Source organism: Drosophila arizonae, chromosome X, assembly GCF_054131065.1.
Source record: "Drosophila arizonae isolate 15081-1271.41 chromosome X, UAZ_ARI_1.0, whole genome shotgun sequence".
NCBI lineage: Eukaryota > Metazoa > Arthropoda > Insecta > Diptera > Drosophilidae > Drosophila > Drosophila arizonae.
The window spans coordinates 30,668,933-30,694,940 of record NC_142927.1 but is presented as its reverse complement, the minus strand read 5'-3'; the positions used below and the strand labels follow the sequence as shown (position 1 = coordinate 30,694,940).

The 26,008-nt window shown below is 41.2% G+C and overlaps 6 protein-coding genes across 6 annotated transcripts; 2 read left to right on the top strand and 4 right to left on the bottom strand.

Annotated features, from left to right (window-relative positions):
• The first annotated feature begins 10,713 nt into the window (after positions 1 to 10,713).
• LOC108617779 (uncharacterized) lies at positions 10,714 to 14,449 on the top strand. Its single transcript, XM_018013548.2, has 2 exons — positions 10,714 to 10,928; positions 10,995 to 14,449. Exons 1-2 carry the CDS (start codon positions 10,869 to 10,871, stop codon positions 11,289 to 11,291), a joined length of 357 nt encoding a protein of 118 aa, XP_017869037.1. The 5' UTR covers positions 10,714 to 10,868; the 3' UTR covers positions 11,292 to 14,449.
• On the bottom strand, positions 11,974 to 13,865 carry Nemp (Nuclear envelope integral membrane protein). The gene has a single exon (XM_018013888.2). It carries the CDS (start codon positions 13,863 to 13,865, stop codon positions 12,489 to 12,491), a length of 1,377 nt encoding a protein of 458 aa, XP_017869377.1. The 3' UTR covers positions 11,974 to 12,488.
• ATPsyndelta (ATP synthase, delta subunit) lies at positions 14,295 to 15,510 on the top strand. The gene is made up of 4 exons (XM_018013865.2): positions 14,295 to 14,449; positions 14,690 to 14,894; positions 14,969 to 15,180; positions 15,257 to 15,510. The coding sequence occupies exons 2-4, from the start codon at positions 14,696 to 14,698 to the stop codon at positions 15,317 to 15,319; spliced, it is 474 nt and encodes a 157-aa protein (XP_017869354.1). The 5' UTR covers positions 14,295 to 14,449; positions 14,690 to 14,695; the 3' UTR covers positions 15,320 to 15,510.
• A 635-nt stretch (positions 15,511 to 16,145) lies between these two features.
• On the bottom strand, positions 16,146 to 17,698 carry LOC108617751 (uncharacterized). Its single transcript, XM_018013517.2, has 2 exons — positions 17,541 to 17,698; positions 16,146 to 17,481 (listed from the first exon to the last, which is right to left on the bottom strand). The coding sequence occupies exons 1-2, from the start codon at positions 17,544 to 17,546 to the stop codon at positions 16,426 to 16,428; spliced, it is 1,062 nt and encodes a 353-aa protein (XP_017869006.1). The 5' UTR covers positions 17,547 to 17,698; the 3' UTR covers positions 16,146 to 16,425.
• Positions 17,699 to 18,261: 563 nt separating this feature from the next.
• LOC108617961 (uncharacterized) lies at positions 18,262 to 20,742 on the bottom strand. Its single transcript, XM_018013866.2, has 2 exons — positions 20,589 to 20,742; positions 18,262 to 20,520 (listed from the first exon to the last, which is right to left on the bottom strand). The coding sequence occupies exons 1-2, from the start codon at positions 20,592 to 20,594 to the stop codon at positions 20,233 to 20,235; spliced, it is 294 nt and encodes a 97-aa protein (XP_017869355.1). The 5' UTR covers positions 20,595 to 20,742; the 3' UTR covers positions 18,262 to 20,232.
• A 3,374-nt stretch (positions 20,743 to 24,116) lies between these two features.
• Positions 24,117 to 25,433, bottom strand: LOC108617959 (uncharacterized). Its single transcript, XM_018013864.2, has 2 exons — positions 25,278 to 25,433; positions 24,117 to 25,206 (listed from the first exon to the last, which is right to left on the bottom strand). Exons 1-2 carry the CDS (start codon positions 25,281 to 25,283, stop codon positions 24,313 to 24,315), a joined length of 900 nt encoding a protein of 299 aa, XP_017869353.1. The 5' UTR covers positions 25,284 to 25,433; the 3' UTR covers positions 24,117 to 24,312.
• Between the last annotated feature and the right edge of the window lie 575 nt (positions 25,434 to 26,008).

Sequence of the window (26,008 nt, the reverse complement as noted above, 5' to 3'; positions counted from 1 at the left end):
TTTTCTGCTTAAGCTAAAACAGTAAGATAGTTTGATTAAAGTTGGACTGTGGAACTTGACTATACAAATTTATTAATAAATTTCTTATTATATATGACGTATTAAACATATGTAATACAAAAAATTTAGTTCTTGTTTTATTTGTTTAAACAAATGCTTAGCACACTTTTGGGCTGATACATTTGTTGCTACTTACGCCCCGTAGCTAGCTAGCCCCTATACGTAGATCTCTTGTATTATGCAAATGTGTGTGACTGAGTGTGTACATATGTGTGTGTGCACTTCAGTAGACTTTCCAAATGGCTGCATGTTTTATGGGCCATTAAATGCTTGTTACGCTTTAATTTATGTTTGTTACTATTTTACGAGTGTTTAATTTTAGCCCATCAAGCCGAGCAGACTTCATTGACGAGCTGTAACGAACCACCCAAACAGCCGCATGGCCACGCCCACTCCGACACTCTGCACAAAGCCAGCCAAAATATGGGCTCGTTGATTGCCGCTTAATTGGCGAAAATGTAACCATCGTCAGCGACCAGACACATAATTTTTATTTTTTTTGGCTAATTATGAGCTCCCAATTATGAACATTGCAGGCTCGTTGATTGTTTTAAGTGATTTTCATAGTTATACGCTGTACAAAATAAACTCTGTAAAGAGGTCTTAACACAGTTGACGCATTGGATGTACGATGTCAATATCTGAGCGAAGCACATCAGGTTCGAGTAGCTAACTTGAATACGATTTTTTCAGGGTAATCAAGATCATCATAGTAATTATAAAGAAGAGGATAATATAAATTATTAGGATAATATTGAGACTCATGATGAAAACGTAAACTCTATCGCCATGATAATGATTTTGATAGGAATTCTATGCATACTAATAATGATGTTAATTGTGATATTTTAATGTTAGGGCTAAGTAAGCGAGAATGTTACATGCATTTTCTGCTAGACAGCTTCTCTTTATGTCCAACTTCACTTAACATTGCAGCTAACTGACCTACAGCCCTTCTTTTGTCTTTATTTTCTTTATATTATATATTTGTATGCATATATGTATTATTTGTTGAATGCGTGTCAGAGAGATACAGTGTAATAGTACTAGACTTTGCCAGAGAGTATAGGAAGGTTCTCTTGAACTTGACCTACAGAGAGTAAAACCAGCATTACAATTTCGGCTTGCTTTTCCACCTTTAGATCTAATTAAAGTTTTATCGTATTTGCATCTGTTATATATTCGTTCGTTTTTGATTGATAATACATACATAGGTTTTTCCTCTTTGGCGTGTTAAGTTAACAGTGTGATGTCACGCTTTTTATGCCAATGAAGCATCTTATCACTGTTATATGTATATCTATCATATCCTATTTTATCCTAAGCCGTTGCAATAACTTTCTTGTTGAATAACTTGAACATAACTATTTAGGTATTTCACATATTATACTGCTGCTCACAGTTAATTTAATATTCTACTTAATTTGTTTATTTTAAGTAAATATTTGAGTCTCAATATGATCCGTTTTATGGTATTTACTATTGGAGCTCGCTACTAGCTACGTCATTTTGATTGTCTTGTGGAATTTGCGGGATCTCAATTCACAATGGATTGTAAGATAAAAGGCGAAATAAATGCAATAAAAAATGTTAAAAATGTTAAATGTTTGTAGCATCTAGGGTATATTTTCGTCACATATGTAAATATTTCATATAAACATTCAATTTTCTGACGTTTTTCTTTGTGCACTTTGGTGGCAAAAACTAATATTGTATTCAGCTTGTATTTAGTTGGTCGTCAAGAGGTCTTCGACCCCTAGGGCAGAAAATTAGTCAAATTTTCCATTGGAAAATGCGCGTCTGACACCAAATAGATTGACAAGCCAAAAGCAAAGAAACATTTGTCGCGACAACCCAGACAACTAACAGAAATAGTCAGGCCAAGTCAAACTAAAACTCACACGTACGCCCACAGGCCAAAGACTTTTATGCCACAGTGCCATAAATATAGGTATAACATGTAAAATATATATATAGACAGATGTATATATTTATACTTGTACAATAGTTGCTGTGTTGAGCACATTACCCGCTCGCCCAGCTCACTTAGCTGGCACCCCTGCAAAGCTCTGCTCATTAAGTAATTTATCATATAGGAAAAACCTCAAGTGCGCGCCTCATATATTGGCCCAAACTGAGGAAAGACAAAACACCAACGACAACAAAAAGACACAAATACAACAGAACAGCGATAAGAAGAAGAAATAAACTTAAAATGAAATGGGCCGGCATTCTTGAAAATAGTGCGATAGCGCAACTCTTGACTACTTAATTACTTATGAGCGGTAAGAGCTACACCACGGCCGACTACCCCGACTACTCTCTCTCTCTCTCTATCTATGTGCAGTTCGGGCACGACTCTGGGTGGGCAGAACGTTCAATACTTGCCTGAGTTAGGCTATGTGCAGAGAGGCGTGTGTCTGTCTAATTGATTTTCAACAACAAGTGATGTAGCCTACTATATATTATTTCACATGGAATTCGGTATATACATGCATACATATATCAAGAGCGAGAGCGAGAGCGAGAGAGAGAGAGAGACGGAGAGACTGATATATCAACAAAATGTCTCACATTTCATAAAGTTTGCATGAGAAGCGCAAAGACGGGCGACAATAATTGCCAATGAAAATTTATATTTGTCTAACTGAACAGAAGATGCAACAAGTTCTCTGCTTTTGGGCGTCAGCTGGAAAAAAGAAAAAAAATTTACTGACTAGTAGCTACCCTTTACAAAATTTTCTATGTTTGTTTCCATTTTCCATTTCCATTTTCTATGTTTGTTTCGAAATTTTCTAAAATATGAATGAATGAATTATAATATATCGTGTTATGGTAAAGGTAGTTGCTTGTTAGTAAATATTTCGGTTTTTAAATGCAATATATTCGCTTTAGAATTCAGTCCCAACATAATAACTGATTCACTAATTTGAATTCGAATGAAACATTTGATAGCGTGATATCCTAGCATAGCTGCTGTCTGAGGAATTTTTTGCGGGGGTGCAGGGCATTGGAGCTGTTGGCTGATTGACACATATTTCTCTTTAATATATTTTGGTTTATTTCTTTGTCATTCGCCTTTATTTGCTGCTCCTGTTGGCTTTGTCTCAAAAACGTCAACTGACAATCAGTTGAGTTGTGTCCAAAAAGAATCGAAGCGCTGAGCGCAAGTGCGAACGAGAGGGAAAGTGGAAAGTCGAAAGAAAAGCGGAGGAAGCAGCAGACGGATGGATGGCATGGCGCGCTTCTTGTGATAAAAAGCCATTCACGTTATAGGTTGTTAGTTTTCAATAATTTGGTTTGGCTTTTAGCTGTTCTCGGTGAACTATTTTCCTGGCGTTCAATGACATTTCGTGGGCGACACACACTTGTCGCCACTCGATGGTAAATTTAATCATCATTATCACTTGCCACAATGAAAGCAACACCTAAAAAAAAGAAAAAGTTATCATACGACATTTGGCTAGGTTCGAATTGTTGCTTTTTCTTTTTGTTTGTTTTTGTTATTTGTTTTTTTGTTTTTTTTTTTTTTTTTGCCCATTGTTATTGCCAGCGGCGCCGATACTCGCAGACCCATAGAACATACGAATGCCAAGTCAGATACATTTACGATATGTTCTAAGTATAAATGCCATCCATTAAAGCCTCGGCCCAACGCAGCCAAGAGGCAGGGCAATAAAGTGAAAAGAATTTACCAACGCGACGCGCGCGCGCGGCCCTAAAAAGAAAGTCTGAACCATTGTTGAACTTCAGCCCAGCAACGGCAAGAGGAAGAGCAAGAGGAAGAGCAAGAGGAAGAGCAAGAGCAAGAGCAACAGCATTATGGGCAAGCATTATGTGTGCTAGGCCTCTTTTTAGTTTTTGTCAAAAGGGGGGCGGGGTCGTTAGATCATGGTTGGCCTCGTAGATCTGTGTTAATGAGTGGCTGTTGCAACATTCTGCAGCAGCTGTCACCAAGCACCGAGCACCAAGATTCAAGCCGCATGTAAATGTGTAAGCACTTGGTTATCGGTCGCTTGGCTGGGCCGGTGTCTAGCCGAGCAGAAGTAATGCGAGCAGGGCCCCCCGCCAGCTGAGGGCCACTGGAATTGTCTTGGGACCTGGGCTAATTACATGACGCACTCGAATCTCGGCCTCCCTGACCGCAGTTTGGGCAACACCTTTCAGTGCTTTTCTCTTGCCGTTGCGTTGACAACTTAAGTATTAAGCCAAGCGGCCAGGTAAGCAGACTCCGTTTCGGGGTTGTCCTTGTTAGAGCACTTCACACAAGTACATATGCACATATGTATGTGAGTGTGACAGAGAGAGAGAGAGAGAGAGAGAGAGAGAAAGCGAGAGATCGCATGCAAAAGTGGCTTAGTTTCGTATGTGTTGCATGATTGATCAGTCAGCTCGCACCGCATGTTGTTTTTGCGGCTTTATGGCTTGATTGATGGCAGTTGCTTTTCGAGTAGTTTTGTATTTGTTTTTGTTTTCGTTTTCGTTTCATCTGTTTACCTTCTGCTCGTGCCTCGTGTCTCGTGCCTCGGTTTTTCTCTAGAGAATCCTTTGTCCAGCACCGAACTCGTCTCACCGCGCGCTGACCCATCGACAACAGCTGCCAAAGTTAGCATGGGATTAGCACTCCAGTGCGCACAGATAATAATGCTATGCATTCCTAAAGATTAGCCGATTAACATTCACGTTCAGCTCCGTTACAGAGTCCTTATGCAGTAGACCAACGAGGTGCACATTGCTTTTACAGCTCTCTAAAATCATTTACATAAAAAGTATACTTTGCTTGTTATATAAATTTGCTTTATCAGAATATTTGATTGCGTTACATTGAAAAATATGTATGCTTTATTGCCAGGAAGTCTTTGTTTATTTTTAATACCCTGAACCCATTTAAAAAATTTTCGAAAATTTGTTATAGATAATTTTTATTGCATTTTTTAAATAGTTTAGTAGGCTCTTTAACATTCAATATTTTGCCATACATATGAAATTTTAGGTAGAAGTATGTAAGCTTGAAGGCAAAGAAAGAACATTTTTTAATATTTTGTATTCAAATTTATTATAATATTATTATAATCCAAAACTCCATGAACCAACAGAAGTTTCAAAATATATTTTGATTGAAAATAATTTAAAATTGAAAATAAGCTGATTTCGAATTATTATAGTTAATTCTCTGAAGAGTTCAATTTAAAAAAAGTTGAGTTGAGTTTGTAAATAGAGAAGAAATTGGATCAAGTGCAGCAGAGAAATGCATTGCGTGCTGGCGCTTGCGCCTCACTTGAGCCCCCACTTAAGTGCAAAGACGGCCAGGGCAGTGCTTCATCCATTCCCTTACAGCTTCATTAACGGTTTTGTAATACAAATTATGATTGGATTGGAAGCACTAGGAAGCGCTTGGGCGCCGGCTTTTGAAGTAGAACGCATCAGTCGATTGTGCATACAGAGGCGGGCTGCATCTGCCACAGCAGCAACGGCAGCAGCAGCAGGAGCCATATGTTGGCTGCCGGGGGACACGCAACTGCGTTGTCCGAGTCAGCAGCAATTTGCCGACCATCATAATTGTGTGGATGCAATGGCGATGCATGAAACTAATAAGCGACAATCGCTGCCACGTAGTTCTCTGTTGGCGCAGACGCAGATGCAGACGCAGACGCAGACGCAGACGCAGACGTTTGCCAAAGCGCAAAGGATACACAGAAACTTGTTTGTGCCTGACGCCGGCTCTCCAGGTGACAGCTGTTGATCTACTTTAGCCACCTCTGGGCGCACCAACTGTAACTGTAAAGGCGACGAGCTCTGCGCCCAAGCCCTAGAGCAAGCAATAGAGCAGGAAAACGCAAAACGAGCACAGAGGCAGACGCGGCGTCTTTTCATTCGTTTCCCACTCCTCTGTCTGGCTAGGGCCATTGCCACTGGTTAGGGTATTTTTGTGCTTTTGTTTTGGTTCTCTGTTCTATAGAGATCGAGGTTTTTATTGCTTTTTTTGCTCGTATTATTTACGTATGCTTTTTACTTTTGCTCTTGCATAGCACGGCCCGACTGAGTCATCCGTGAGCCAACTGGCAGGGGCAGACGCAATCCAAACAGACGCCTGTTGCCTGCTGCCTGTTGCCTGTTGCCTGTTGCCTGCTGCCTGTTGCTTGTTGCCTGTTGCTTCAACCTCAACCTCAACTGTACTTGCCGCTGCCGCTATAAATTAAAATTATGTTGTAGGCATATATGCTTGCAAACTCACACACAAGCACACATATGCATGCATACAGAGGAACAGACGCCGAAGCTGCAAACTCAGGTTCAGTTCGCAACACAGCCTTCAACTTTTCCACCAGGCGAAGCTCGAATGCTCTTTGATATCAATGCTCTGAAATTTATTTACTAATGCCCATTTCAAATAAAAATTGAATCTCTATTGTAAAATAATATAAATTATTTCAAAATATAGTTAGTCTATATATGAATATTAAACAATTCTGCTGCAGGAGGAGAAAGAGTTTTACTTGGAGCTTAGTTCCAAATTTACAGAAACAGATCAAATTTAAGCTAACTCATTACAAATTATACTTATATTATATTATATTATATATTTGTTGTAATTTGCTGTAAGAATATATTCACTTTCATATTTCAATTCGAAATGTTTAATAAATTTATATAAATATTTCAAATTTAACATAGTAAACCTTTTTTAATAAGATTAATGCAAGATCCTGTAGGTATTCAACAAAAATAACAACTATTAATTCGTTAACTTTATACACTTAATTTTCTTTGTATAAGTAAAAAATAAAAAATATATAAATAAATAAAAAAGCTAAATCAAACATTTGATTTTTTTTGTATTAATTTTTATAGGTTGGTTTTAAGTTTGTATTTAATTTCTTATAGAAAGGAAAAGGAAAGAAATTTAAGTTTATGCTAATTCCTCAACTAGGTGGCTAAACAAAAGTGACTCAAAAGCGAGGGAAGGGGTCGAAGTGGAGGAAACTGGCCTGGTTGGTTTTTTGGTGAGAGTATTTAACAAGGCGGAGCAAAACAAAAGGAAGACGACAACTCAGACGAAGCGGACGACGACGTCGGCGTCGACGGCGTCGCAAAAATTGCAGCTTGCAACATTAACATGTTTTATGCGAGCTCGGCTCTTGAGGCAAGGAAGAGCGAAGCGGAGCTGATTGTGGATGGTAGCCGTTAATGATGTTGATCTTTATAATGATGATGATGATGACGATGATGATGATGATGATGAGGCCGCTTCCTTTAAGCAAAAGCTTGGCAAACGATCTCATCTGCGTATGAAAGCAGATTTCGCGCGCGTTTCGCGCTTTGTTTGCTGTTGTTTTATGAAGGAAGTGATCCTTTAAGCGACAGAGAGATACATAGAGAGAGAGAGAGAGAGAGAGAGAGAGAGAGAGAGAAACAAGCTGAAACACAGCTCCGTCAGCCAGTCAGCCAGTCAGGAAGGAAGTTGCTCCTGTCTCAGACATAGCGTCTTCAATTTCAATGCATCGGACAAACGGCTACCACACTGAATCACATGAAGTCAAAGGATGCAAATTGTTTCCAAAATGTTATTGACCTCTGCCAAAACGACCAAGATGACGAGAGAGAAGAGCAAGACCAAGACCAAGATGCCCCTGCGTAGACAGACATTCAGATATTTTGCTGCTGCATTCAGTGTGCATAGTCTCATATTTGAGATTCCTGAGCCATGGCAAATGCCAACGCGGCGACATTTTCCATGTGTTGACAATAATTTTGCTTCTCTTAATATTTGATTTTTTCCGCCCGTCCTCTTGTTGTTTTTTGTCTCTTGGGCTAACCGTTGGGCAGGCACGCCTACACATGCCGTTGGCCATGCCCATACCCATGCCGATGCCCATTCCTATTCCTATTCCTGTGCATAATCTATGCCTCTCAAATTTAACTATTTAATTGCTTCATTTCGGCACGACATGGCACACATGTTCAATACAACGAACTGAGCGGAACGATCCTTTATTGATACTTTTTTCTCTCTTTTTTCCAATATTTATTACGAACAAATGACAGCCAAAAGTGCCTGTCCAAGTATCCACTTACACAGCTCCTACACATCTCCCCCCTCTCCGTCTCTGTTTCTTGCTCTGCTTTTGGAAAATCACACACACACTTGAAATTCACCCAGTCACAGATCATTTCTTCTTTGTGTGTGCCTCTGGATGTATGTGTATGTGAATGTGCCCATGCTTGGGGTCAATATTTAACAAAATCTTCCAAAGCAAATTGGCGCTTATGCTTCACAGATTTTATAGAACGCCAATAAAAAATCGATATATTCAAAAGCCCGTAATTGTTAGATACGTGGAATCTGATTGAATCTCATTTCAGGTAAGCATTCATAAATGGCACATTTGTTGCGTATTCCTCTATTTGCCTGTACAAAAGTAAAAAATGTCAACAAATTGGTTGGAGTATAATAAATAATTAATAATAATGTAGTCATCAACATATTGACACGATACTGTATTCTTTACAAGGCTTAAACTCCACTATACGTCATAACAATAAATCATAGTGTTAACTTCAAGCTCAAAATTATAAAAATAAATAAATTAATTAATAAATGATTAATGTTAGCATACACTAAATATTTTGAATTATTACTGTCTATTTAGTATTATTACTGTCTTGAACTTTAAAAAGTCTCGTCTCTGGTCAGTTATTAGCAAACAAATAAATCTTGGGAAAAATATAAGTCTGGTTAACTCTAGTAGTACTGCAGATTACTCAAACTATATATATATATATACATATCTCCATATGTCTTCTGTTAATATACAGATTCTAAGTAATCATAGGAAATTAAGTACAAAATGTAAAATTGGACTTATGTCAAGGGTCTGAAGATATAAGATCGTTGACATTAATGTAACCCTTATAATAATATAATAATACTCACTTTCCCTCCTGTCTTTCTCGCTCTTTTCATTTAGCTGAAATTGTTTTGATTTACATGTAAACGATATAAAATTGATCAGTATACAAGCATACATACATATTTAATTACAAGCGACCAAATTTTCCATGGGCAACGTGTGAACGGGAAAACCCACAAAGGTAAAGAATCCAAAACAAATACATGTCTCAGAATAACAATAACTAGCGAGAGATGGAGAGAGCGAATGCGAGAGGGACAGAGAATGTGGAAAACTGTCCACACATCAAAAACAACCATATACACACATGCATAATACATACATGTACATACATATACACACATATATACACCTCTATATATGTATGTATTAGATTATGAAACAGATTTTCGGTTCGGTTTCAGTTTCAGTTTCGATTTCGGTTCGAATTCGATTTTTGTTTTTTTCCGCTGTCTGACAAAAGATAAGGTTAATCGACTGCATGGGCTCCATTTCCATATTAACATAATCAATGAAGTATAGAAATGTTGCCTAGTGTGCGTGCGTGTGTGCGCCTAAGAAGGCCCTCGCATCGGCTACTATCTTTCATTAAGAGAGCCGGGGCAACACTCTAAAATGGGCATACTTAATTCTTGAATGCACTTACCGAACATTTTCAATCAGCAGCCAAGCAACAGTTAGGCAATTGAGTGACCCCCTACCGATGAGAGCGGTTCCGTTTCGTTTCTCTAAGCAGCAGTTAAGCCTTCGTACACACGCACACACACACACACACACACAGGCAGACACAGACGAGCGATCACGAAATGATATTTGAGTAAAATGTGTTGCGATTGCAGCCAAGTGAAGTGACAAATCGAACGCAGAGCGGCACTCTGGTTGCCTGACTTGGTGCACGTGAAGCGTTTGTCAAATATTCGAGTATCTACGGCTCTAAAGGATAACGCAACAGGAGTTCGTTCAGCGCATATCAATTGCTGTGCAAAGGAAACGTTTAGCCTTAAGCACTAAAAAACCAAAAACCGAAATACACAAAAGTCAGGCATATTATTCTTATCTGCTGGCACATAAAGTGCCAAAAATTATGGCAAGAGGAAATTGGAGCCGCCGACGCGACGTCAACGGCGCTGTCAGCGTCAATGTCAGTGTGCGAGACGAGATGAAGAGAAAGAGGAAGAGACGGCGGCGAGAAGGCGAACAGAGACGAGCTGGGAAGACGAGACTAGCCAGAGTCTACGCTCCCTGCATACAAGCACTACTACAGCACATCAGCGGATGAGGCACTTTAACATGTGCTTCATTAGCTGGACTATCATCAGACATGCAGAGCGCATCTGCAGAGAGCCTCGATGTGCCTTCCTATTTGAGTTTATTACTGCCGTCATGCGCCAATATGTTACATCTTGATTCATAAATGTGGAGCAGAACCTGAAACATTTGCATTTGCATTCTAGATCCACCCCGCCCTAGCAATGGCAACTGCTTCATTCTGCAGCTCGAGAGTATGCTGCGCATTTCAATAATATTGCTGCGCCAAAGCGTAGGCAACACTTTTAATAGATGGCAGTTCCATCAGCAGAAACATATGAAGACAAATATGAGACAAATATCATATCATAATAAAAATACTTAAGTAAATATTAGCACTATTATTGAGTCTAGAGCTGATGACTAATCAGCTCTAATTTGCGGTTATATGTATAAGCGGCAAAATTGCAATTCGAATTTGAAACTGAATTTAAGAAAGTTGGCAGCTCTGGCAGGCGAAATCAGCTGTTCCGCCTTGCACAAGGCACATTAGTTAAATTAAAATACAGTTTGTTCCATTTTGTGCGCTCGAAAACAGTGCAATGCGTATGCTCTTGTTCAAAACAGTTGACAGGTTTGACGAATTTCATGGAACGCAAGCAGCATGTGGAACCGACGCGCGACAACATCTTGGACCAGTTCAGAAAGGTACTCGAATTGCCAATTGCTCTTTGTGTTATCACATCGTTTTTGTTTTTTATTTTGCTGTTGCAGCGCGAATTGTACGTGCCGAATGCCGAGAGCTTGGCAATGGAACAGCTGCTACATATCTACAACTCTTTCATCATGCCGCATCCGCGTCGGGAGCGACGTGAGCGACGGCGCACGCAAACTGAGTCGCAGCCAAAGCGCGCCAATCAAAGCGCGCCTGAGGAATTTGAACACCTGACGAAGCGCTCTAATATGGTCAGCGTGGCCAGTGAGAAACGTCCCATCGAACTAGCCACAGAATCTCCAGGGCATCTGCTCAACTGCCCACGAAAGCGCATCAAAATTGAGCTGAAACAGTGACCTCTCCTCTCCTCCACTCTTGCTTATGATTCAGTTGACGACTTATCAGTTCTGCTGTTCAGATATGTACATACATATGCCTGTAATTCTGACCATGATGCAAGTGGGAGATACGAAACCAAAGTTGTGCCTTAGAGCTTGAGATGTGAAGTTTATTGACTTACTGGATACAGGTCTGCTTAGATACATATGTACATATGTATGTATGTACATATGGATGCGAGTGAAATTGATGTAAGCAATATGCCTTCTTAACGTAGTTTAAAGATAGCAATTTATTCTGGCTTTACCAAGCACCCCCAAGTACAAACGGAATTAAATAAATTTTGCTAATGTTACTCCTTCTCAAGTTAGTTTATTGTATTGTATTCCAAAAATATAGTCTTCTTCTATAGTCCACAAATACGAATAGCTTAAAATAACTACGAAAATGGCTTATAGAGACATGCTGCCTCTTTATTTTTCGCAGCTGTACACACGTTTACATGCATATACATATGTATGTATGCATATATGTACGTGTATATTAGCTTAGTTAACTGCGCTCATGGCAGTTGCAGCATGGAGCCAGTGTGTGCCAAAATGAAACGGATGGCATGACGCGCATTGCGCACACACAGCAATGAGCGGGACAGAGCGAGGCTGCTGTCACATTCGCACAGTTTATGCATGTGTATATGAATGCATTTATAAAAGTAATTTTTATTTTTTCGGCAGGAAAAGATTTTGTTTTCGAGAGTTTTACAAATGGCTGTTTAAGCTTACCTTATTGAATAGAGAGAAATTTTCACTTAATATTTATTTAAGATTAAGTTAATTTAAATATAAAATATAAATGCAATTTTTTACAGATGGATCAAATTTAAAATTATCGGTACAAATGATATCAGACCTAGAGCTCCTACACTTACATACATAAATAATTAAAAACTAGCGAGTCTTAAGTAATTATGTCTGCATTGAGGACTTGAACGAAAGGATGCCAGTTCAATTAGGCTTTTACAAAACAAACATATAGACGTACATTTAAAGTCTTCCAAATTTACATGGGCCAAACAAATACATATATACAGTCCGTTTACGACCTATAGCTAAAATTAATAAGGGCTTAAAAAAAATTTATCTTTTGGCATCGGTTAAGAAAAAAAAAATGTTCTACAAATATATATAAAGCCTTATCTTATGATGTGTATACTCCTAGTCCATAAATTCATCATCGTCGTCGTCGTCCTCGTCATCGTTGCGTGCGTTCACATTGTTGTTGCCTAGCTGCCTGCCACGGGACGGGGCACGTCTCGGATATGAGGCCGGACTGGACGAAGTGCGTTGCGCATTTCGAAGCCTGCCGGTGGGTCGATAGTACATGCTGGATTGCAAAAAGTCAAAGGCCTCTTCCTCGTCAGCACCTTCCAGAGAGTCCTCAATGGTTCGGGAGTAGTCCTCGATTTCTTCATCAAACAAATGCGGAGCACCGTTGGCAAAGGAGGCAAAGCGCATTGGGTCACGTAGGGCGCTGATAACACTCCATTGGCGGCAACTCGGGCTGTTCACGTATTCGCGCAGCTCGGCCAGCGAGCGGGCTGTCTCACTCACGGCCTGCTCATAGTACTCCTCCTGGGTGAGTAGGCGACGTTTGGGCGGAAAGCGTCGCTTGTAGAAACTGCGCACGTACTGCAGCACCGAATTCGGACAATAATGGGCCGAACAGACGAGCACCAGGAGGACGACGCACGCACTAGTGTGCCAGCTGCTGAAGTAGACGATGGCAGAGCCAACTGCCTGTAGCACCCACATAATAATATTTTGCGAGCGCGGATTCTTGGGCGGACCGATGCGATAGCAGACGAGAAACGATATTAAGCCAGTAATCACCAGATACCAAAGCACATATTCGCGATAGGTGATTAATATGACACGTATGTTGTCCGATAGTTGTTTGAGAATGTAAAGGCCGATGGTCCACCCTCCGATTAGTACGCCGTACATCATTGGACGGCGAGGAAAAAGCTTCGACGTAACGGCAATGATGACCAACAGCGAGGCGCATATCCCGAGCACCATGCCCGCCATATAATAAAAGAGGCTGTTCTTGGCCAAGCGGCCCGCACTCCAGAACACTGCAATGCCGAGAGACATTTGTAGGAGGCGCCATATATCCAGCTGTGCGTGTTTAAGGCTTATATTGTACGGCTGCTTGGAGGAGACGCCGATACATTGTTGTTCGAATGGCGATAGCTGGATGTTTTGGCGCTTCTGTGAGAAGAGCGTGAAGCTGAACAACGAACGCTTTTCAGTGTAATGCTCAAGGACTTCTTCGGGGGTTCGCCCGCCATATTCGGAGTAGTCATCGTTGGCTATTGAGAGCACCAGTTCCACCGTCTCAAATAGGCTGAATAGTGAGCGAGGCTTACCCGGGTAACAGAATGTTCGCAGCACATTGTTTCCGTAGCTGTTTGCGGTTATATCAATTGAAGTGCCGACAGCGAGATACACGGTATCAGTTTGAGGTCGACCGGCAGATGCCGGCTTGAAAGATAATAGAACTAAGAGTACTAATAACTGTAAGTAACTCATAGTTGTTTAGACTAAGAAATTGCAGCTTTATATATTCTGAGTAGCTCTGAATTTTTCAGAGTTTATTTATGTACACTCACGCCAAAAACAAATAAATACTAATTTATACTGAGGCAGCTTTCCCAAAGCGACAAACGAGCTGTGCTACTATGATTTGAAACAAGCTGTACATATTGATAATACATATATGTATCACAGCTCTTCACTAAGTTCTTATGTTTATTTTGTTTGTGTACTACGCGAAATATGACGCAATATATATATATATATATATAAATATACTTTTTTAAATTTTGGATGATTATTGTATGTATTTACATTCATAAATACATTTATATTTGTATTATTATCTAATGTTTATAGTACTGCATACCAGCCTCGCGTGCTATTGCCGATAGTTTATGGCGGCGAGTCGATAGAGAGAGAGAGGAAATAATATCGATATTTATTCAGAGTGCAGGCAATCGATATGAAGAAATTAAGTGATTGTCGATTTGATTCACATCTCTAAGCAGCGGCACTGGTTACGAGCTTAGCGATTCCATAATATTCTTTATTTTCGCCACACTCCAAATAAATAAAAGGTAATCAAATTGCTGCAAAAGGGCTGTTTTCAATAGGAAAAAAAGAACAGCAAACAGGCTGCACTCCGTGGTGCTATCACAGTGTTTAGTTAACCGAATGCTTGTCACTTGTCGCCTGTGGCATAACCTACAAAGTTACATAATTTGTATACATTTTATTTTGAAAGCAGTTAACTGTTTTGCAAGGTGCTGAGTTAACTTACCAATTGACTGCCACACACATTATTTTACTTTTTTCAGAACAAAATGTCGTTCGTGAGAAACGCTCGTTTGTTGGCCATGCGCGGCGCTCGTCTCGGCCAGAATCGCTCCTACTCGGACGACATGAAGCTGACATTCGCTGCTGCTAACAAGACCTTCTTCGACGCCGCAGTTGTGCGACAAATCGATGTGCCCTCTTTCAGCGGCTCTTTCGGTATTCTGGCCAAGCATGTGCCCACATTGGGTAAGCACGAATTGTTGCTATTTATTAATCAAACGTAAATCAATAATCAATCTCTTGACCCGTTCTGGCCATAGCTGTGCTGAAACCCGGCGTTGTCCAGGTGACCGACAACGACGGCAAAGTAACAAAGTACTTTGTCTCCAGTGGCTCAGTGACCGTCAATGAGGACTCCTCTGTGCAGGTGCTGGCCGAGGAGGCGCACAATATTGAGGACATCGATGTCAGCGAGGCCAGGCAGTTGCTTTCCAAATACCAGTCTGAGCTGAGCTCTGCTGGAAACGACAAGGTGAGGGGCTGTTCGATGGACTTGAAAATGAGAAAATGAGAAACGTAGACAACTAACTCTTTGATTCGCATTGCAGGCCAAGGCAGAAGCTGCCATTGCCGTGGAAGTTGCTGAAGCGCTAGTCAAAGCTGCCGAATAACTTTAAAAAAATCTTTAAACAACTTTAATAACATTAAACAACCGAATCCACAACAACAACAACAACAACAACATCAACAGCTTACAATTGTGTTTAAAATAATTAAAGCGAAACAAATTTGTCGTCGTTAGCGTCGTTCGCATGCCCCAACAAATTTGTTATGAAACAATAAAATAAGCGAATACATATAATATCATCGTAATAGCAAAAGCTGACCAGCAACAACAACAGCACAGCCCAACAAAAGCCAAATTTGTTGTTTCTTTTTTTTTTGTTTTTTTGTTTTTGTTTTCTTTTTTGTTCGCGTGTTCAAACATTCGTAAAGCCCCGCCAAAGATAAAAGAAAATGTGAAATTTAACAGTTTATTTATGCAAATGCGTCAGATTAATATCTATTGGTGTTTGCGCAGGCGCAACAGCTGGCGTTGCAGCTAAGCCACTGGCGATAACGCGAAGGTCAAGTTTAGAGTGGGCTCCAGTGATATAACATTGATGCTTTTCCTTTCTTAGCCCCCGCGCATTGTATGTGTGTGTGGGGTGGCAGGTGTGGAGTGCGAGTGCGAAAGCGGTGCGTTGATATTTCAAGAATTGCAATCCATATTCAAGGGATTCGTTGTAGTCGTTTTAGTGCCCAACTACGATCTCGTTCTGATGTTCATAAAAGTTTATAGTCAATTCATTAGCCACACTAATATGGAATTCGATTCATATTGCTATATATTAGCACCAGCTGCTTTAGAGCAGATATATTTATATAGTATTTTCACTGCATATGCAAATTTCAGATATCAAACTGATCATTTGTCAATCTTCAAAGTGTTGCGAATGTATTTAACAGTCGGTTTATTTTCTATTTTCTCTTTTTAACAAACAAAAAATATATCTATTATATAAAAAAAAAAAATTAAAATAATTTATGGCGTCGTTCAGAAGAGTTTTGAGGGCATAAAGAAGCTAGGTCGATAGGTCGATAGAAGTCATAGAATTGGAGGTCTTTGATGTATCCCCACATTCTGAAACATGTGGTGCTGGTGCTGGTGATGGTGGATGCCTCCAGTGGTGCTGCGGTGCAGTTGTGCTCTTAGGTGTTGAAAATGGATAGCTATTTAAAGCTGAGGCGGGCCATAGCTCGGGGCGGGTGCGTGGCCGATGGGCAATGGTGCCTCCTCGACGGGTGCGGGTATGCTCAAGACTGAGCCCTGGTTAAAAGTTGGACCGGGTGCGGGCTCGGGCACGCTCAGCACGGGTGATGGGGCCTGGAGCGGTGCGCTATACTGTAGCGGAGGGGCAGGAGCACTGTATTGATTCTGAACTTGAACGGGAGCGCTGTACTGAATGGGTGCAGGCGCCGGGGCATTGTAAATGGGCAGAGGTGCGGGCGCGGGTGCGGGTGCCGAAACTGAGATGGGTGCGCTGTAGATTGGAGCGGGTGCGCTGTAAATTGGAGCTGGTGCAGGTGCACTGTAGATTGGAGCTGGAGCTGGTGCAGGTGCACCGTAGATTGGAGCTGGAGCAGGTACACTGTAAACTGGCGCTGGTGCAGGGGCACTGTAGATTGGAGCTGGTGCGGGTGCAGTGTAAATGGGAGCGGGAGCAGACACCGAAGAATGCTCGTGAATGACACGCACCACCCGGGTAGGCGCGTGCACGGATGGACCGACATGGATGTGGTGGCCATTATCGTGGTTCTCATGCAAAACCTTGATGATCTGTGGGCCGCTTTCAACGATGGGACCACCGACCAGAGGGCCAGACTCCTGATGCAAAACCTTGATCACTTTGACAGAGGCGGGTCCGCCACCGCCATGGTAGATAGGAGCTGGGCCCGAGCCGCCGCCAGAGATCACCTTCACCTTGTACACCTGTGGGGCGGGTCCATAGCCATAGCCGCCAGCATAGCCACCACCGCCGGAGATGCCTCCCTGCTGGTGAATGACTTTAACCACTTGTACGGGTCCATGTCCGTGCAAGCCACCGTGTCCGCCGCCGTGCCCGCCACCGTAGCCACCGCCATAACCGCCACCGTAACCGCCGCTACCGCCTCCCAGGCTGAGGCCTGACTTGACGCTGCCGCCGCCACCTCCACCGCCGCCGCCACCTCCGAGCAGTCCCAGAAAGCCGGCGTTCGCCACGGCAAAAAGCGCACTCAGACACACAAAGACCTAAATCAGATTAGAATGGATACACTTGGCAGGGCTGGTTGAGTATGTGGGATGCTTACCTTCATACTGACGACTATTCCTGCTTGGGATTGACGACTCTAATGCCAAATTCTACGCTATGTGTGCTCTTCAAACACGACTGATGTCAATCCATTGGCCATCGCTCGCTTTTATACGATTCCAAGACGTTGTAACGCACGAGCATGGCAGCAGCATCAGCAGCATCAGCAGCATCAACAGCTGCTGTAACCAATGCTCATGATGAGCTTGATGCTACGAAATTAGCAAAGCAATTTCATAGCGACGCAACGACGCATCCCAATCTTTTGAGCTGGCCCAGCCCAGGTCCAAGCAGAGGCAATATCTTGAGGGCTGAGCCAGAGTTAAACAAAAGCATTTCATTAACATTTGCAATGACCAGGGCCGCATCTCATAAATGGTCTTCATTATCACCATCATCATCTTTGTGGTCATCATAGCTAATATCATCATGATTAAGATAGTGATGATCGAAGATGATGCAAAGTCTGCTTATAAAGAAGCAGCCGCCGCCGCCATCGCCGTCGTCGCCGCTTTCGTTTTCATAAGGTCGCACCGCACCCAGTTGGTTCTTCATTTCCATTTCAATTTCCATTTCCAGCTCAATATCAATTTTAATTTTCATAACGTTGTCCGATTTCCAGTTTCCAGTTTCGTAAAGCCTTAACTTTAACGTAACGTTGCAACGTCTTTCGGTCTACTCCATGCATTTCCGAAATTCCGAAAGCGACCTCCTTCTAATTAGCATGAAAATGAAGCGACCGTGGACGCTGTTGCCGTTGCCGTTGCCGTTGCCGTTGCCGTTGCCGTTCACGGCAACTGATAAGACGATGCCTCAAGTAGGTGTCTCACTCTTCCACTTTGTCTACCCATATCTGTCTCTCTCTCTCTCTCTCGCCCTCTCTTTCTTACTTTATTTCTCTACGGATGCATTTGCATATGCGTATTGTTGGTGCTGCAGTTGCCTCAAGCGGCGGCTCGCTGTCTAACGCGGCCCACGGGCCAATCGAACACTCTGAATCTAGTCTCAATTTCAAGTCAGCATTTCAAGGTGAATCGTTTGTGTTTGTCAACTCAAAGCCGACATCTCAGTTCGCCAGCGAACAGCGGGTTATGTAAAATTCCAAATCAACAAGCCAGCCATCTAATACACACAACTATTGTTTAATGGTCGTAAACCGGCAAACAACATCAGTAATCTGTAATGTATGCGTGTGTGTGTGTGCGTGTGCACGTGTGAGTTCGAGTATGTTAAATGTGTCCCAATTAGTGTGAGAAACACAGATTACATCAAATATTTGAGCTTTACCTGGCAATTTTGTATGCTTTTAGTCATTTAAGAAACATTTTTTTGTATATAGAATAAGATATCTATCTCTACTTAATCTGTTTACCTCATTATGAATGTTATTATTAATCACCTCTGCAAATTCATGCTGGACTGTGAGCAACCGTTAGGATCTTAAAAAAGAATCTTAAAGAGTAGCTACCTTGAACTACTACAACTACAAAAGCAATGGTTACGACAATATCATTATTGGGATTAGTAGAAATAAAGATTTAGTTCCTCAATCGAGCTCAATACTATCTATTTCACATCTGTTTTGTACGTTCAAGGTTGTCTTCGTGTTCTTCTAATATATAATGTACATATATCATTAATCGAAAAACTTGTTAAGCGCAAGCAAAATATCGAAAACCGAATGTCACCCACCTTATTCAGCTATCATTAATTGGGGTTTCTTTGGGTAAGATCAATGAACAATTCGCATATGTTGAAACACATAGACTAAAAAGAATTTTTTGTCTTCTCCACTTTTAATGGATAACGATATCAATGTCAAGATTGAATCCCATGTAAACATGATGTTTCGCTTTAAAATGTTCAACTGGGAAGAGTGCATTCAATTTCAAAAACGTACATCTCCTTCATACTGAATAAATCAAGAGCTCATATTTATAACTGAATGCATGTTCACAGCCGATGATGCCAACAGTATATAAAAGGACTTTTTAGTTCAGCGAAGCATGAGGTTAAATATGACATTATTATAATCCTTACAGCTTACGTGAAAGGAGAAACACCGATAATGAAGAATAGCTCGATTAATTTCTGTACAACAAGAGACATTACAAATAGAGATAAACACAGGCAAAGATATCGGAGATACATTACATTCTCCGGATCCACAGAGTCAACGCTGTAGATTGAGTTGCTGGGCCTTGAGGCAACTTGAACCAGGCCAACTACAGCTTAAAGATAGATCAAGAAGATTGCTGGCAAGAGTAACCTCATTAGGATGAATCATTTATTCATCTCTTCATCTCAGCTATCAGTTGCTGGAATTGAGCTGGAAGCTCTATTGGTGACATGGTCTTATAGATGTTTGGCAATTATATTTGGTTATAGGCAACAGTGCTCCTTAAGACCATATTCATGATGGGATATGTTTGAGCTCGCTGCTATCTCATTACCATCGATTTATGGAGTAGCAAATGCAAAAGGATTGTTCAACCATGTGTATCAATTTGGCGCCAGTTTGTCGTAGTCCATTCAACATTTTTAAGCACTTATTATCTTTGACTACAGATTTCGAATTTATTGACGTATTACATTAACAAAAAAAAAATAATAAAAAAAAATTGTTCGTAAATTTTGTTGCAAGAATCTTGAAGCGTATTTGCCGAGCTGTTCAGTTAATTGGAGTAAGCTTATTTCTTTTGCTTCAGAATTCCGCCGTAGGCGAGAGGAACATCGTAGGCGTGTCCAACGCGCAGCAGAGATGGTGATGAAATGTAGGCGGCGCGATGCACGGGCACTACCGAGTGGACGACGGGCACGGAAACGGAGTCGACGACGGGCACATGACGGACCACGGGCACATTGCGGACCACGGGCACTTGACGGACGACGGGCACTTGGGCGTAGCTTGTGCCATAGATGGCACTGCTCTGGCCAAGAGCCAGGCAGGCGGCGAGCAGCAAACAGGCGAGGAAGAACTGCAAAAAGACGTCCAATGAATGCTCGATGAATCCACTTGGCCATCCATCGATGATGGTTTGCTTACCTTCATGTTGATTGGATTACCGACTGATTTGTATTGAAGTGCTCCACCGATCGGTGGCCTTATATAGCAGCAGAAGCAGCCTCCGCAGCATCAGCAACTGCCAGAGAACCTTGTGAAAAGTAGATCAGCAAAAACTAGCCGGAGACGCAAATAGAACGGCAGACGTAAAAAAAACCCAATCGAATCGAATGGCGTTATGTAAATTTTCGCTCATATAAAGGAAGGGATTTAGATGTTTGGCATTTTTATTGAAATTGTTGATATTTGTTAAATATATCGCGGAATGACGCGCATCTGCCCCAATCGGCTTGATGAACGCCCCATTCAATTTGGCAGAACAATGAGAACTTGTTCCTGCACACAACTTAGTACAATCACAATCTGGCTCCGGCTCCGGCTTCGGCTCCGTCTCTGTCTCCGGCTCGGGCGCCTTGATTGATTCTTTTCATTGTGTAAATTTATCGATCGTAGTTTATGGCAATAAACAATAGTGTGCTCAGCCAACTCAAATGCTAATCAATACCCTCAGCATTTAGTTTAGCTTCCCCATATGGTTTCATACTGCGTTTCCAAAACACTCAATAACAACATGTTTATGAATAATATTTGTTAATTCTTTTTTCTTTTTGATACTTTTGCTTTTGGCTGCCCATTGTCTGACGTCTTTATGCTCCGTTTTCATTGAAGTCTCTCAGCAGCGTGACTTCGGCAATGGTTGCCTGAACATTAGCCTGTGGCCAGATGATTATTCTACAGAGTTCAATGATTATATCTTCTTACAATAATCAAAATTCTATTATTAATGATTGGCGTGAATTTAAAACTTGTGTAATGAAACTATTAGAAAAGTTTAAAATTTTGTCCCCCAAAATAATTCAACTAGGGTATATGCTAGTCGTGCAAATCCCAGATTTAAGCATACTTATTTGTTTATATTAAATTGGCTTTCAGATAAAACACAAATACAACGTATACATTTAGTTTGCCTGCAAGTATTGCATACTTTCGATCCAGCTCGTACGGGAAGTCGCTTGTCGTTTGCCATTATTGAACGGGATTTCTCTAGTTGATTGCTTTTTGTTTACCCATTGAAGCCATTGTGAATTGAGATTTCAGGGCATAGTGATTTTGTTTCCATGTATGTAACGGGTGGGCGTGGTTTAGCCCATAACCCATTCTTGATGATAATCCATAGTCGAGTCAACATACATAGTCCTACGCGTCCTTTTGTCAGGATGAACTCAGCAATATCTGAGATCTTCATCTAATTGTAGACAATTGTAATTATCAGTATATTGTACTTCTTCCATACACAAAATTTGAATCAAGATTAAACTCTAACTATTTGAGTTGATGTCAACTGTATTAATTATCCTAAAGCAACCCAATGCCCCAATGTCCTAATAGTAATAAACTTATCAAGTTCAGGGCTCTGTACTAGTGTGGCTTTTAGTCGGGGTTTTCCATTTAGAGAATCTTCATATTTGTTTTCTAATGACATGAATGAAAGTATAGCCACAGCAAGTGGTTTTTACTTCACATTTCTGTTAACAAAAGATCAGCATTATAATGCATAAACATAAATTAGAAATAAGAAATATCGATTCAATTTGTATTTGAAATAAATGTATGAACTAAAACAAGTTTCTTTTATATTTGTCGCATTGGTAAAAATATTTCCAATTGCTTTAATGGACCTGGTTTGAAAATAAGTAAATTTTTCAAAAGATTTTGTTTAGAAGTATAATCAAGTTTGATTGCTAATATTAAAAAAAAAAAAATTAAATAATAACAAAAGTGGTAATATATGTATAAATAAATACAAATTATATTAATGTATGCATGTATAAATAATAAAAATAAACCATCCGAAATTGAATTTACCTAGAAAATTCTGAAAATGTATATTGTAAATCATATTATTTTGGCTTTTAATAACCTAAACCTTAATTGAAATTTGGAATTCCTGGAACCCGATAAAGTGTATATCTATTTTTTTTATTAGGGCGACGATTTTGTATGACTCTAATTTCAAAGGTGTAGCAGATATAAGTTTATAACTAATTTACATAAGTTTTCATTATTCTGCTTTTCTAACTACTAAAGCGCAAAGTCACTAGGCTTATTGGTATAAGAAATGGGACGGTAAAGAAAAAGTATAGTAAAAACTAAAGTAAAAGTATAAGCGTGCAGTGTGATCCATGTCACATGGAATGAATTTTGGTCCCATGGGCATATTGGACCAGCTTGTTGATTTGTGATCTCGGTTGGCAGTTCTTATTAAGTCAAAAATGGCTTCGATTTTTCTCAATTAGGACATGTGAGCTGTTTAAGGCCTAAGGCCTTGACTAAAAATGAACAATATTTTTATTCAAATAGATTGCTAAATACTGTGAATGCAGTTTTAAAGTTGAAAACAGAAATACGCCTAAAAGGTAGTCAAAAATCCTATTATGTTCATTAGAAATAATACAGAAATAGATGAACAAAAGCGTGCAAAATTTACTAAGCATAAATGTGGGCTCACGAAACCAATTCAAAATCATAAGCCTTGTATATAATACATATCATATCATAACAATTTTATGAACATTTAGCTCTTTTAAAGGCGGGAGTTGCTTCTGTATATATGTATATAGAACTATAAAAATATAGCAAACACCTCCCTCATATATATTTATATCTTATGTTTGAAGAAGACACAATTCTATTTCTGTCTAATAGTTTTCAAGCCCGCAGCATCTATCTCGCGAAAAATAGACTTTTTGCGGGCGCCATTTAATCTGATTATAAATTTACATAAACGAGGTGAATACCTTCTGAGGTGCCATGAATCAGAGGCTCGCAACTTTCCAAATTTATAAGGTCAACACATTTTACTAAGTTGTATTATAATAGTGTACTCTTCTGCCGTTGATAAATATAATAAAATGATATTTAATAAAAAAAGACCAAATGTCTCTGTTATCTTATTCAAATCGCTTCAAATTGTTATCTTTGGCTTGCGCTTTCTTGCTCTGTGCGTTATATAAGAAATCAAATTTCACAGTCTTCGCCAAGACAATTGAGTTTTGAAGATCGTTTAAGATTTTGTACGAGATTCGTAGGTGCTACAGCATCAGCATCAGCATCAGCAGCAGCAGCGGAAGCATCAACATTACGACGCTATCTAAAATCAATTTGGAGTTACGCCAGCTGCTGCAGCTACCCGCAGAAAAGTTTCACCTTTGGCTTCGATGGTCGGCACACGGCGTAGCTCGAATCTACGCATTTGGCGACTAGCTTGACTGGAAATCGATTCAAGTGGCACCCCATCCCACCTCTCTTATGTCTCCCCCAAACGCTTTGAGGCCGACATCGTTAGCTGCCCACTGCCAAGGGCAGGCAACGAAAGTCGTGCCATTATGATATAACTTTTGGTCCACAACAAGTTACAAAATCTTTCTTTTTTGTTTATGTATATATATCTATACATATATATATATATATATATATATATATATATATATATATATAAATTTATTTATTTATTAACAAATAATTTAACAATGACGGGTATACATACACACACATATATATATATATATATACATTTCTTTATATATATATGTATATGTGAGCATACAAATATGCAATTAATGACTGCGCGATGAATTAGCCTAGCAAAAAAAAAAATAAAAAAAAACAATTCATTTGGTCTAACTAAGTGAGATGAGTGCAGTGTCTACCAGCCGGAGGGTGGAGCGCTGCTCCAGCCACCACCGCCGATGCTGCCACTTAGTGAGGCACCTCCGTTGCTCCAGCCGCCGCCACCGCCACTGGGGTAGCCGCCAGCTCCATAATGCTGCTGCGGCTGCTGCTGCTGCTGTTGCTCTTGGACACGCATCACCTTGAGCGTGCCGCGCTGCACAACATGCCCGCTCTTGAAGAAGGCGCCCTGCGCTTGATCAGCGCGCATGATAATGGCCTTTCCTCTGTGCCCGAAGGTGTCGATCAGCTGGCTGTTGATGGCATCCACATTGCCATAGCCGCCGCTGCCGCCGCCGCTTCCATAGAGTGCATCCTCTTGCAGCACGAGCTGAATGATCTGTGGCAGAATCGAATTCAGCTGCTGGCTATTATAGGAGGCACTGCCGCCACTATAGCTATGGCCGGCTGCATAGGATTGGCCATAACTGCTGCCGCCGCTGTTGGCGTGATAAGCTACCGGGGCAACAGGTGCCGCGTGCTCAATCACCTTGTACACCTGCTCGCCATAGGAACCCTGATTGTGTGCGCTGGCGTAGCCATGTCCATAGCCTTGACCGCCAACAGCGCCGCCTCCATTTCCATAGCCGTTGCCATTTTCCAGAATGACCTTGATCAGTTGGGTGGACCCACCGCCGACGCCGCTGCCCCCAACATATGAATAGCCATGTCCATGGCCGCCGCCGCCGCCGCCGCCTCCACCATGTGCATAGGCATGCCCGTTTCCGTGAGCAGCTCCAGTGCTTGGCGTCGCTATGACATTGTAGGTGGTCTTAGTTCCTCCACCACCGCCACCTCCTCCGCCACCGCCCAGGAATGACAAAAATGTGGCGTTACAGACGGCAAACGTGGCTAGTAGACAAATGAAGACCTGAGACGACAAGAGAGCGATGCGTCAGTTATCGGCGCATTCGTTATCCAAAGGAGCGGCTGCTAACTTACCTTCATGTCGGCTTTCTCTGAATCTCCTTCTCTCTCTTGACTTAAGTGGATGATATGCTCGAGCACCTGTGCGCGTCGAGCTGTTCCCGGTTAGCGAATGATGCTACTTTCGCGCTGCCGTTGAGCTTTTATACGGGTTCCGCAGCTACATAGTTCCCGTTATAGGGCCGTCCACAGTCTATCGTCCGGTGTCCGGAATCGGTTGCAACAACTCGCTGCTCACTACCCGCTGTTCGCTGCCCGCTGCCCGCTGCCCGCTGCCCGCTGCCCGCTGTCCGCTGCTAAGATTTGTAAGCTCAGCGATGACGTCGCCGATATAGAGCCGGCGATACGCATGCGAAGGGGAATGCAAATGGTAATTGGAAGATATGCGTAATGCGACGCAAGCCGAGGCAAACCGATGCGGCGCGACGCTCGGCTTCAAAGCCAAAGTCAAATCATTTTGCTTTAGTCCACTACTCATCTCAGCTCTCATAATTCACTTAAGATATTTGAAAGAAACTACAAAGCAAAGACAACAAATGAATACGAAATTGGCTAACTTGATCATACCCTGGCCATCAATACAACATTTATATACCAGATACTCTTCGAAAATAGTTTAGATTTCAGTCTTTTTCTAATCACAATTTATAGACTTTCAACTCGATCTCAGATCATATTCAAAGAGGTACCCAATATCTATAACAGCATTTTTTGTTCTCTTAGTGCTAAACGCAGGCACTTCAAAG

Bases quoted from the DNA above. Each gene is read 5' to 3' on its own strand.
- LOC108617779 (XM_018013548.2), top strand. From the start codon at position 10,869: ATGGAACGCAAGCAGCATGTGGAACCGACGCGCGACAACATCTTGGAC. The intron at 10,929-10,994 runs GTACTCGAATTG...TTGCTGTTGCAG, and splicing joins TCTTGGACCAGTTCAGAAAG to CGCGAATTGTACGTGCCGAA.
- Nemp (XM_018013888.2), bottom strand. From the start codon at position 13,865: ATGAGTTACTTACAGTTATTAGTACTCTTAGTTCTATTATCTTTCAAG.
- ATPsyndelta (XM_018013865.2), top strand. From the start codon at position 14,696: ATGTCGTTCGTGAGAAACGCTCGTTTGTTGGCCATGCGCGGCGCTCGT. The intron at 14,895-14,968 runs GTAAGCACGAAT...TTCTGGCCATAG, and splicing joins CAAGCATGTGCCCACATTGG to CTGTGCTGAAACCCGGCGTT. The intron at 15,181-15,256 runs GTGAGGGGCTGT...TTCGCATTGCAG, and splicing joins GCTCTGCTGGAAACGACAAG to GCCAAGGCAGAAGCTGCCAT.